This window comes from Molossus molossus, unplaced genomic scaffold, assembly GCF_014108415.1.
Source record: "Molossus molossus isolate mMolMol1 unplaced genomic scaffold, mMolMol1.p scaffold_m16_p_1, whole genome shotgun sequence".
Taxonomy (NCBI): Eukaryota; Metazoa; Chordata; class Mammalia; order Chiroptera; family Molossidae; genus Molossus; species Molossus molossus.
The window spans coordinates 59,113,096-59,126,349 of record NW_023425344.1 but is presented as its reverse complement, the minus strand read 5'-3'; the positions used below and the strand labels follow the sequence as shown (position 1 = coordinate 59,126,349).

Below are 13,254 nucleotides of genomic sequence, written 5' to 3'. Positions count from 1 at the left end.
TTTGGCAAAGTTTTTGACTATACATTATAACTTGCTTTTAATGAAGTAAAGGAAATAAGATGCAGAGCAAGTTCAAAAACTTAATGTGTCCAGAATGACGAGAAAATATATATCTTCTACCCTGACATCAAGTTCAGTGTTAACCCTTAGAAGAGTTTTGACTCCAGTCTGGGTACTAGGTTACTGACTGGACTCCTCAGCTAACTTTTACACCCTAGTCTTCTCACACATCTGGAAACGCTACTGGTTCAAAACTATAGTTAGAAAGAATTGATCTAGCAAATGACCAATTGAAAGATCATCCAACAAATGGCCAATTCTTTCTGTAATAAAGAGAATTACTGCTCTTTAGAAATTTAATGTTTTGTATCTTTTCTTAAGCTTCTTCAGGTGTTACAGGTCTCCTCAATGTCTATGTTCTAGCCAAAGTCATCTTTTTCTTGTTTTTTCAAAAAGAAGCCACTAATTCTGTCCCCACTTCCTCCCTGAGCTTTTGTGTACTTCCTCAAGGAGGTCCTTTCAGAACCGAGACCAAGTTAGTTCCCAGTTTTACATGCTTCTATTGTGGTTTTTTCCATACTACTCACATTTGTAATGATCTGTTCAATGTTTGTCTCTCCATCTAACCTGTGGGCTTCATAAAAACTAGTTCAGCATTTTAACTTTGGTACCTATTTAACTACCTAGTATTTACTCAGAGGTGTGCCTAACCGGAAGTGAGAGGTGTTTAGATTCTGGGTATGATACAGATCTTTGTGTAATCTTATCTAGTTTCATCTCACTTCAAGTTTGCAGTATGCAACATGGTGCAGCTCATAGGACTGAAGTGTGTGTGTTTGGCCTTTACTCAATGTGTTTATTAAGTGATGTGAACAATGAAATGATTTCCCTTTCATGACTAAAGTCTTTCATGTGCTGATAATGGCTCTGGAAAGTCAAAACAAAGGAGCTGGGAAAGTCTGAATTTGTATACAGTTAACTGAGCTAATGTCTGGGACCAGCTATCCAGGGCTGGGTTTCATACATTTACAGGAAATCCAGGTTGCATTAAATCTGTGCTTCCTAAGACCTATGTTCCATCATGCTTAGCTTCAATATAATAAAGATTAGGTCAGTAGGTCTTTAGAAAGCATGTATTTTTGTTTTTATTGTAGACACATCTTTGGAATTAGTTGAGATAGTAATATTTGTTATGCTGAATTCATATTGCACCTGGACATGCATAGTGTCTGGTCAATATTCCTAATAGGGACTTTTGGGGGTGGGGGCGCAATCAAGAATTTTAATTGCCTATCATGCCCAGCCCATCTACTTCATATGCTGTCAGCATGATTTTCTGAATTTCCTACTCATAACAGATTCACAAAAAGAAGAAACTAACCACTAAACTTTTAGTACATTTATATCTTCTAGATGTATATTCTTACTTCTGAACACAGGGCTTGAATTCTAAGAAAGGAGGCCAAATTTTTAGAGAACCCTTTTGAAAGTTGTATAGCACAGCCAAATGGTGAGCAACTTCCATGAATGCTACAGCCAGATCCTGTGCAGAAGTTCGGGGGAGATGTCATTCTCATTCCATACACGAACAGTCACAGATTGAGTGTATTTTATGTAAGACCTTATATATAAAGGTGGGATCATGGTTTATACATTTGACAACATTTCTTTCATAGGATATTCACAATTTTTATGTATTCCTTTGACATTCTTTTCCTGTTATTATTCCAGTTTGCTTAGATTTTAGAACTAAGCATAATCAAACCTGTGGAGAGTTGCATGTTATTTCATGAATGTTTAGAATTCTTGTAGAAAGATGTATTTTGAGTATTTTCCTGAGTAGCCTTATGCATGTTTGAATTGTTTTCTTTGGTTTTAAGAGAACTTCAGTATTTTTCTGAAAAATCTCTATAAAGTATTTATTCTTTCTCTCTCTCTCTCTCAAACACACACACACACACACACACACACACATACACACACACACACACACACTTTCTATGTGCAAGACACTTATTAGATGTTTAGGATACATCAAAAACCAAATGTTGAGCTTACATTTTCATTCTCCGTAACTCTACACCAAAAAGTTGCTAGATGTGTACATGCCTTTTTATTTATTATTTTAAATTAATTCTTTATGGTAAATATTATGTAATAGCATCTCTGAGTGCCTTAAGAATGTTTTATAGTAGATGTTAGAGCTCTCTGAAGACAGTGTGGGTATATGAAGTTTTTGTAGTTATTTTTGATGTCTTATGAAAGATAGATGAAATAAATGATCAAGGATTGTAAGTGATACTTTGGTGGTATCTGTTTTGGTTAATTTGCAACCTAACATCAGTTACATAAGTAACTTCCTTGGTTATTCTCTCTTCCATCCAGGTGCAAATTTAGAGAACCAATGATAGCTTTAATTGTTCATGAATACTTGATTCTTAATCTTTTTTTCTGAAAATTTCTGAAATTAATTAGTGTCTTATGGTCTATGCTGTTCTGAGAATTATTTATTTTTAAAATATTTTATTTACTTATTTATTTATTTTTATTTTATTTTTTTGTTATGTGCTCCTAGCAGGAACCAAACCTGGGACTCTCTGGTCTGCAGGCCGATGCTCCAACCACTGAGCCAAACTGGCCAGGACAAAATATTTTATTTTTCACTCACAGTTTACATTCAATATTATTTTGTATTCATTTCAGATATACAGCACAGTGGTTAAACAATCATACACTTTACAAAGTGGTCCCCTCAATATTTCAAGCATCCACCTGGGACCTCACAAAATCATTACAGTATTATTGACTATATTCCCTATGCTGTACTCTACATCCCTGAGACTGTTTTTGTAACTACCAATTTGTATTTTTTAATCTCTTCACCTTTCACGCAGTTCCCCACCCCAAGCATTGTTTAAAGTTACTTTGTAATGGAAAACCCAAAGCCTGCTAATAATACATATCTTTGAAAATTGATTTGTTTGGGGACAGTTTCTAAGTCACTATCTAGTAATCTCTTGCTTTGCTTTTCATTTTGATACTAACAGATAATACAGGAAATGACACATTTCAAGATTTTTCAGCTTAACTAAACCAAGTATATTTTCCTAGCACTTCTTTGCTAATACTTTTGAAAACTACCACTCCTTCTTTTTTCAGTTATTTATAAAGAACTGTTTACATAAAGATTATCGTCTCTTTTTGTGCATAGGTCACTATGTATTACACTTCAGATTCCATTGTAAAATGTTCTAATTAAAAGCTTCTACCATTCTTACTCGAACATCAAAAGGTCTCTTAGCTGTGATCAATGCCAAAGTGGATTCTAGGAAAATCAAGGATTTGTAGGGTAGTGAAATGGTAATCAGAAGAAAACAAATGCTTCTGTGCTAATAGTAAGTTGGACTCTGAAACCATTCAGAATGTTACAAACATGTTAAGGGGCGAAGAGATTTCTAAGAGAGATATAGTAGTCATGGCATTTCCACAGAGTCTGTTGTTTCAACAGCAACTGACTTTCTTATTTTGTGGATTAGTATAAAGGTCTAATTTTAAGCAAATTGTTTAATTTCTTGGGGCCTCAATTTTCTAACAGTTTTTATACAATGACATTCTAAGACAGAGACTGATAGGTCCTCTGCCCTGCCCCCCAACCTCCTGTCTATCAGTTCTTGGGATAGTTGTGGCTCTCACCCTGACTTCTGAGCTTCTACTTCTTATTTGATTTGAATGACAGAAAATGTATCTCTGCCTTACAAATCTGCCTTACAAAGTCCCAAGGTTTCATTCAGACAGTGTATTGATTTATTATTTTTCTTTACTGAATTATTTCCCTTAAAAAACAAAACAAAATAAAACATTATTACTAGGGATCCCACAGAATGGGTTAAGAAGAGGCACCTTGTTCCCTGGGAAACTTTAGCTCTACACTAAAAATTCAGTAAGCATTCTTCTTTGTGTTTGCGGCTCTTGCAGTCTTACTTCTTTGGAGTTCATTCTCTCAGTCAATAGCCAAGCATGGGGTATACATCGGTGAGTGGGTTCGACCCAACCCCTGCCTTCCGAAAGCTCACAATGAAGGCTTCCTGGGGCAGTGACTTCAGCTGAGCTTTGTAGGACAAATAGGTGCTTGCTAGATGAAGGGGTTGGAGGCAGAGTCCAGAGACGGGTCTGTGGGCTGGAGGAACTCTGCATTAGGAAGTGAAAGATGAAAGAACACGTTCTCTGTGGCTTTTGTGGGGGTAGTGCCTGTACTGCTGTGAGAGATTTTCTGATACATGAATGCATGAGATTGCATTCTTGCATTGGTGTGTGTATACCATTTGCCAACAAGAGCCACTGTGGTTAATTTTTTACCTTCTTGGTGATTTTTGATATTCATCTGTTCTATCATTAAATAAAGTAAAGAGTATTCCATCCTCACAAAGTCAGGAAAGACTCTGCGTAAATTCTGCCTAGAGGTAATCATTCTTGTAACAAAATAACCCTTTCCCAGAGACAAAAGGAAGGGACCATAGGGACCATTACTGTAACCCCAAATAGTGATTTTTCCCCTACATTCCTTTAAGGTATAATTTAAAACAATCTCTAGCCCAATTTCTAGCACTTTGGAAGATTTTATATTTATTAGCACTCACCTTATAATAACATTTATGAAATAGAATATAAAGCAATTTATACAATTTAAAGAATTGAGAGGAATAGAAATCTGGTTTGACATTATTATTATGTTTCCTGTATTATTTTCTGGTGTTTCCTAAAAAAAAAAAAAAAAAAGTGTTTTGGATATAGACATAAGAATCATGCAAATCTGGCCCTGGCCAGTTTGGCTCAGCGGTTAGAGCGTCGGCCTGCGGTCCGGAGAGACCCGGGTTCAGTTCCCACTAAGGGCACGTACTTCGGTTACAATTTGTCCCCAGCCCTGGTTGGTTGTGCGGGTGGCAGCCACTCGATGTGTCCCTTCACATCGCTGTTTCTCTCTCTCTCTCCTTCCCATTCTATCTGTACAAAAAATGGAAAAATATCCTCGGGTGAGGATTAAAAAAAAAAAAGAATCATGCAAATCTGTTGATATATATTTTTTTAATCCTCATCTGAGGATATGTTTTTATTGATTTTTGGAGAGAGAGGAAATGGGGGGGGTTTGAGAAACATTGATGTGAGAGAGAAAAATCAACTGGTTGTGTGCCCTGACCTGGAATCGAACCTGCTGCCTTTTGGTGTATGAGATGATGCTTCCACCAACCGAGCCACCTGGGGAGAGGAAACCTGTTGAGAATTTTTAAGAACTTATTTGAACAAAACTGACAACATTGCTGGAAAGCAAAATCTCAAGGATTGAGAAAACACTTCAGAGAAGGGCAGTTTGGCAGCTTATTTTATACATTAGGTTCAAAGGCCCTGGCCAGGTAGCTTAATTGGTTAGAGTGCTGTCCTGATACACCAAGGTTATGGGTTCAATCCCTGGTCAGGGCACCTTACAAGAATCAACCAATGAATGCATAAATAAGTGGAACAACAAATCGATGTTTCTCTCTCTAAAACCAATAAATAAAAAATAAAAAGGAGGAAACATTCATTATAATTGTTTCCCTCCCATAAAACAAACAAACAAAAAAGAATCAGCTCTGGCTGGTTTGGCTCAGTGGTTAGAGTGTTGGCCTGAGGTCCAGAGAGACCTGGGTTCGGTTCCCGCTAAGGGCACATACTTTGGTTGCAGTTTATCCTGGCCCTGGTTGGTCGTGCGGGTGGCAGCCACTCGATGTGTCCCTTTCACGTCGATGTTTCTCTCTCTCTCTCTCTTCCTCTCTCTCCCTCCCACTCTATCTGAACAGAAAATGGAAAAATGTCCTCCAGTGAGGATAAAAAAAAAAAGAATTGAAGAAGGAGACCTAAAGAGAGTTACATGAAGTCCATTGTTGGTAGATTAAGGGGATGGGAGAAATCAAAACAGGGGAATCTCTGGGACAGGATAAAACAGAGACACAGGATAGTAATTAACATTTACAGAACAATGGTGGACGAGATGCATCATGGCTGGCTTTGAAAGGGAATAGCAACAAGGTGACAGTGAGGGGTTCTGGTGGTGGTTGTGCCCCAAGAGGTCTGGAAAAGGAGACTACTCTGATATTTTAAAGGTATGCTATCTGAGATGTAAAAAGACAATAGAAAAGTTCACTTAAGGTAAAGATTGGCCTTTGTCATAGAAACTACAGGCCTAGGACATGATGACCTGCCTTGACCTGCTTTTCGTTAGGAATTTTTACGTGCAGACCATCCCATGTGGTTATTTCCAGTCTCCGAGTTTGTGGGCCCACCATGCAAGCCTCCCCTGAGCTGGTCAGGGTTAGTCTGTGGCCCCTTTTCATCCACAAGGACTTGAGCCTTCGTCTGCTGACAGCCCCGTTTTGTGTTCTTCCTCCTGCAGTCTAGTGGAATTGCAGCCATCATCGTCATTTTGGTGTTGCTGCTGCTCCTGGGCATCGGCTTGATGTGGTGGTTCTGGCCCCTTTGCTGCAAAGTGGTGAGTAAGGACTTTCAGCCTTTTTTAACCAAGTGAGATGTGGATAACGTGGAATGTGAATCAATGCTACATTGTTGAACAATAAGAAAGTTTCAGTTAGCAAATTGAATCTTAATAGTTTTTATCACTATAATACATTCTAGAAAACATGCATGCCAATTAATATTTATTATAAAACTTTTTCTAAAAATATTTCAAAATCAGACTTAAAGGAAAAAGGGAAGAGAAAGATAGGAGAGGTCATAGGGATAAAAGAATTTCAGGTACAAAAGAATCTCAAGTAAATTAAATGATATTTTCAATTGGATTTATTGGAAGAAGCTGATAATCTGTCAGGTTTTTTTTTTTTTTTTTTTTTTAAGTGCTTATTCAATCTTTCATTACCTCTTTGAAAGATCTGTTATTTCAGAACCTTCTTTGTTTGTCTCTCAGAAAAACATTTTAGAAATAAGTCATGTGCAAATGTTATCTGTTAATGTCACTTTGGAGGTTATGACAGGTGGTTTCCATTTGAAACAGTTTTCATGCTTGAGTAAAAACCTCTGAAAGAATATGGGTGTAGCTCGGCCAGTGTGGCTCAGTGGTTGAGCATTGACCCATGCACCAAGAGGTCGCTGGTCTAATTCCCAGTCAGGGCACATGCCCAGGTTGTGGGCCCAATCCCCAGTGGGGGGCATGCAGGAGGCGGCCAATCGATGTTCTCTGTCACTGATGTTTCTGCCTCTCCCTTTTCTTTCCTCTCTCTCTAAAATCAATAAAGAAAAAAAATTTTTTTAAATATGGATGTATATTAATTTTCTATTGCTACTTTAACAAATTGCCACAAATTTGGTGGCTTAGCTTAAAATAATGCAGATTTATTATCTAACCATGATGTAATCACAGATCCAGAATGGGGCTCACTGGGCTAAAAGGTATAGGCATAGATACGTTCCTCCCTGACTGCTCGAGGAGAGTCTGTTCCTTTGTCTTTGCCAGCTTCCAGAGGCCACCCACCCTCCTTGCCTCAGGCCCCTCCCTCGACTTTCAAAGCCAGCCATGATGCATCTCGTCCACCATTGTTCTGTAGTCACATCCCCTCTGACAGTGAACCCAGCTGGACTGGCACCTCCAGTGTTAAGAAACCATGTGATTAGTTGGACTCTTGGATAATCCAGGGTAATCTCCCACCTCAAGGTCTTTAACCTTAATCACATCTGCAAAGTCCCTTTTGCCCTGTAAGGCAATTTAGTCACAGTTCCAGAAAATTAGCATGTGGACGTATTTGTGCGGCTATATTTCTGCTGACTACCAGGTAGAATATTGAGTGATAAATATCAGCAGATTTCAAGCAATCCAATTTGGAGTTTTTAGGCTTCATAGAAGAGATTATCCTGAAGAAGCACCTTTTCAAAGCATGCCTACGACTTATTTGCTAGTGTTCCTTTTATTGGCAGCACATTATAAAGAACTCTGTATTTTGTGGATCACTACGTTGTTTTACACAATATTACTAGATGCCTTTCCCCCTCACCCTTGCTGACTGATTTCAGCTTTCTTGCAACATCAGGCAGTGCTTTTTGTATTAGTCCTGTGTTTATTATTAATTGTACTTCAGTCTGCTTTCAGGAGGCAACTTTACAATCCTTTATCTCAGAGCAGTTGGCCCCTGGAGGAAACACAGAATTCAACAATAGAGACATTCGATATCCTGTCTCTTTGATAAACTAATCACTTTCCTGCCACAGCAATTTATGCACAAACGGTTTTGTGTTGTAATCTTGATTTTCCTAGATATGACTATTACAGGGTCGCTAAAGTTCCTGTGTCTCAAATTACAAAGCAAAAGTGTGTCCTAAAGTGATTTGTATTCCTTGTTTTTTAAAACTTTGCAGTGGTAGATTTCCTCTCTTCATTCCTTTGCAATTTCATATATTATTGATCAGAGGGCTCAAAAGTGTCAAAGTGCATGCATTTCTTAAAGACACTTGCACAAATTGAAACAGGCTTTTTTGGGAAGTTGCTGGATGTGCTCAAGTGAGGTTTTGACAATCATTTTGGATGTTATCGAGAGGATTCAATCATCAGGTCGCGAGAATAGATCCATTCTAATGCTGGGACTCTGGAGATTGCAAGTCATGGAGTGTATTTCCTTATGCCAGGCCTAGTGCACCTGTAAGGTGTTTTGGGGGATGTGAGGGCTCCTGGTCCTCAGAAACATGGTGAATGCTTGTCAACCTCTGGAACTTATTTAACAGAGAGCCACTTCTATTTTACATTTAGAAAATAGATTTAGAAAGCAGCTAACCCTGTGGATGACCTGATACTTAGGTCTAGGTATAAATGATTCACAGCAGATATTTCCTAAAGTAGGTTTAAAATCAGCCCTTAGCAATCTAATATGCATCAGTATTCTAGGAACTTCGGGAATCAAAAATAATTATAACATGATATGGAAACTCACATTTTAATATGAAAACAGAACTATGAGCAAAATGTCCGTGGAGGGTCATGAGTGCCCCAACAGCAGCACGTAGACAGTAAGAACACAAAGGAACACGGATTCTAGTGTTAAGGGACTGTTTCAGAGAAACCTGACCAAGCTGCTGACCCAAACTGAGTTTTGAATAATGAATAAATGTTGGCAGTTGATGGGGGATGTTTCACATGAAGTGTGTGCAGAATTACAAGTTACTCTGGCATGCTTTGGGAAGGCCTGGGCTGGGGCATAAGGTGTCAGTGACAGGATGTGGTAAAGGATGGTTTGGGATGTAGGCATGGACCTCATTAGGGAGGCCTCCTCTGTCTTTTAGGAAGTGTGAATTTACCCCAGGGATCATGAGAAGCCACTGGAGAGGTTTGGTCAGTATAGTCCCCTGAAAGAAGCTTTAGTTGCTGCTTTGGTAGAGGTATGGTCTGGGCAGGAATTAAGTCTGTATCCAACTCAGGTCCAGCAACAATTGAAATGGAAAGTCAGTGACGAATAGTGCACCTTAGATGTGGCTGGAACAAAGTATCATATCGCTAACGAAGTGTGGAGAGTTGGAGCATAACATAGAGGCTATGGCCGGTTTGGCTCAGCGGTTAGAGCGTCGGCCTGCGGTCCGGAGAGACCCGGGTTCGGTTCCCGCTCAGGGCATGTACTTCGGTTGCAGTTTGTCCCCGGCCCTGGTTGGTCGTGCGGGTGGCAGCCACTCAATGTGTCCCTTTCACGTCGATGTTTCTCTCTCTCTCTCTCTCCCTCTCTCTCCCTCCCACTCTATCTGTACAAAAATTGGAAAAATGTCCTCGGGTGAGGATAAAAAAAAACAAACAAAAAAAAAACCATAGAGACTAAGTGAGCTAGAGAAAAATGAAGACATGATGTGAAAAGAAGGGGCAAAGGAGGCTAACCTTGTAAAAAAGAATGTTGAGTGTATCAGGTGTTGTATTGTATCTGGGGGATGTTTATGTTACTTTCTTCCTTTTAGAGAATATGTATGTGCGGTGCTGGAATTAGAGTATGGTTAGTTAAATAATTCTTAGCATTAACTTATTGGGGATCAATTTTACTGTGACTATTGTCAGTAGTAATACTTCTTTTTAATGGGAAAAGGAATGTATTAATTTCAGCTTGGTATTTGCAAATTTCTTTTTCTTTGATTGTTTTAGGTATCAATAATAGAGATTTAAAAGTAATCTTTTCGCTGAAGCATGCCTAAAATGCCTGTTCTCTGGCACAGTTATACTATGTTCTGTGATTCAGCTCTTTGAGAGTCCCATGCTCAGGAACTCTTATCAGGATAGAGAGCCTGGGGAACAGCCCTGAACAGAGGCCTCAGTATTTTTCACACATTCTTCCTTCAATCATTTCATATTTTGTTAAAATATTGTATGAAATGATTTAATCATTGTTTAGCCATTACAATTTCTCACATGTATGATGGCTCAAATATGACAGTGTTACTTATATCTTAGACCGTGGTTCTCAGTCCATTTTGTTTTGTACCTGGAGACTCGTAGAGCAGTGGCTGTCCGATTTCAGTGGCTGCTGTTCTCCCCGGGGAAGGAACGGGCTGGGTGGAGGGTCTCCAGGGGTCAATGCAGTTTGGAAAGCTCTGTGTGGTAGTCTGACTAATGATCTCTAAAGTTATCTAGATCTTAATTCCTGGAAACTGACTGTTAGTTTATATGGCAAAAGGGACTTTGCAGATGTGATTAGATTAAGGTTCTTGAGATAGGGAGATTACCCAGGATGACAGGTGGGTTCCTGGATCTGCCATCATAGTTCATTACTTAACGAATTAATAAGGAAGCATGTATTTTTATATCACAGGTTTACGTTTTTTATACATTTGGTGATTATATTTTAATGTAATTTGGTTCCTTTAAATTTTGTGTATTTTAATTTAGCTTAATTATTCACCAGATTGCCACAGAGGGGCTTTGAAAATAGTTAAAAAATAATAATAATAACACAAAACCTGCGATAGAATGTGGACACACAAAATGCTTTTAATATGAGACTATTTTAAATCTTTCAGTTTATTTTAATGAATATTTTAAAAAATAAAAGAGAGATGATATCAATGAAAATGTTGCAGAAAAGTGTCTTTTCTGTGCCCAGGCTCTCCATAACAAAGAGAAACATAAACCAATGATATTTGGAGAACTCCATCTAGTAATAATCATAACAAAAGAGCACTCACGCAAAGCTGAAAATTTTAGGCACTACCAATAGTGAATAATGGAGTGTGTTGAGTTTTCAAAGTATCCTATAGGGGAAAAAGTTCTCATTTTTGTATGAAGTTATTTCTCACCATCTGTTAAGGGTCTGTATCCTACTCATTGAGTAACCTCACATCCCTCTTTTACAATGGTTTTTCTTGAACAAAAACATCAATAGCACCCTTCCTTTTTCCTTACGTTAAAGGAGTGGGACAGGAAAGATTAAAAATAAACTTACGTATTGAATCCTGAGTGAGATATTAGAAAATATGGATGTGTTCATCATTGTTTAGCTTAGAAGCTATGTTCAGTTTACAGCAGATTTGTTGTACTGTCAGGATGGCAAGAAATCATAGTCCTACAGTTGCATCGTTTGGCATAACCAGACACTCGGCAGAATTACAGATGTAAGGCTAATGAGGTGGCAAACAAAGGCTTTCTGGAGTGTTGTCAATTAGAGTGTGTTATACAGCTGCAAATAAATATCTGAATATGCTGGGAATGATACATGTTCACTCTGCTCCAGTGTCCTTGGCCAGAGTTCTCCATCCGCAAGGGAATACTGGGGGGCTCATTTTCCTCTGCATTTAAGACATTGCATAAAGATCACATATGTCTTAATTGAAAAACACATTTAAAAAGTTATCCTTTTAAAGCCAAATTTGCTTATAAGTAAGTTGAGCTTCCATGATGAGGACGTATCTGACTGGAGCTCTATGGAATCATTTTCTTAGCCAGCAACAGCTGTGCTGTTTTTTCTAATAGTAATAATGCTTCTACATCCACTTGTTTTTTATTGTTGAGGAGGGCTCTTGGTGCCTTTATTGAGTTACTTTGAGAGCAGCCTGATTTTCTTTTTTTTTTTTTTTGGAATGCACAATAAAACAGAAGTAATTTAAATTTTAATATGCCTTCCTTGCACCATTAATTAAAATGATTTATGTTTGGTTGCCTCCTTGAAATAGAGTGTGATGTTAGTACTTATTGCTTCCATGGTGATGTTTTCCAACAGAGCATCACTTACAAAACAGGGTATCAGACTCTTCCTGGTCCTCGTTTATTTGCTTTGACAGCAATACCTTTACTTAACTCCTGCTAGAATAAACTCTCGCACTGTTCTTTCCAGGCACCATGTGGCATTTTAAGAGATATTTATTGTCCAGGCTTCCCACCAGCTATTTGTTTATAGTAAGAATCTTTGACCATTGATGAGTCTGTCAGGGAGGAAAGGAAAGGGAGGATGAGGTAACCCAGACCCTGTTTTGGTCTGGATGTTGAAAGCATCCAGTGTTGTGAGATTCAGAAAAGGACTTCCCAAACACCCTTGTAAGAGTCCTTGTGTTTATGCACCTCAGAGGACAGGAACTACCATTCCTCTCTGATCCTATCAGAAAGGGAAGGGAGAATGAAAGGAAGACCCACCTATATTTTAAACTAGTAAGAATGATTTCTCTATTGTCTGTGGGCTCCTAGACACTTAGATCACATTGCTGATAAATGGGGCATTTGTTTTTGTCACTGGCAAGAATCAGTTCTGAAATAGTTCTTGATCTACAGTTGTTGTACAGTATCTTTTTTTTTTCTCTTTTTAAATTCAGTGCAGTTCACTGTTGACAGTTCTTTTCACTCTTTTCTGAATATCAGAACATATGATTGCGTCAAGCTGGCTGCAGGCTCCAGTGCTGACATTTTCTAGCGCAAAGAATGCCCACATCACTCGAACATTTGAAAAGTGTTAATGAGCAGATCAAAAGGACTGTTGCCTGAAGCAGATAACTTTTTTTTTCCCTAAGAAATCGGCTCTCCTCCAAACCGAAATCTTCATTCTAACAGCTAAGTAGATGAGATGTAATCCTCCCTGGTGATGATAATAACAAATGGAAAAAAAAAAAAAAATTGGAGAAGAATCAAACTCTGCATATGGTTCATAAAGTGGTGAAAGTGTTTTCCAGAATCTTCAATACAGAGCTGAAGGATGCTAAGTGAGAAAAATCCTGGCAACTAGGCAATATTATGCCTTTTAAAATCTGCAAATTCTCATAAAA

At 38.4% G+C, this 13,254-nt stretch overlaps 1 protein-coding gene across 2 annotated transcripts in view; it reads left to right on the top strand.

Annotated features, from left to right (window-relative positions):
- Positions 1 to 13,254, top strand: part of ANTXR2 (ANTXR cell adhesion molecule 2) — a 163,130-nt gene that overhangs the window by 66,246 nt on the left and 83,630 nt on the right. For both annotated transcript variants that reach the window (XM_036249137.1, XM_036248490.1), the window contains exon 12: positions 6,428 to 6,523. In XM_036249137.1, the coding sequence (XP_036105030.1) occupies positions 6,428 to 6,523 (96 nt within the window). The remainder of the gene's footprint in view (positions 1 to 6,427; positions 6,524 to 13,254) is intronic.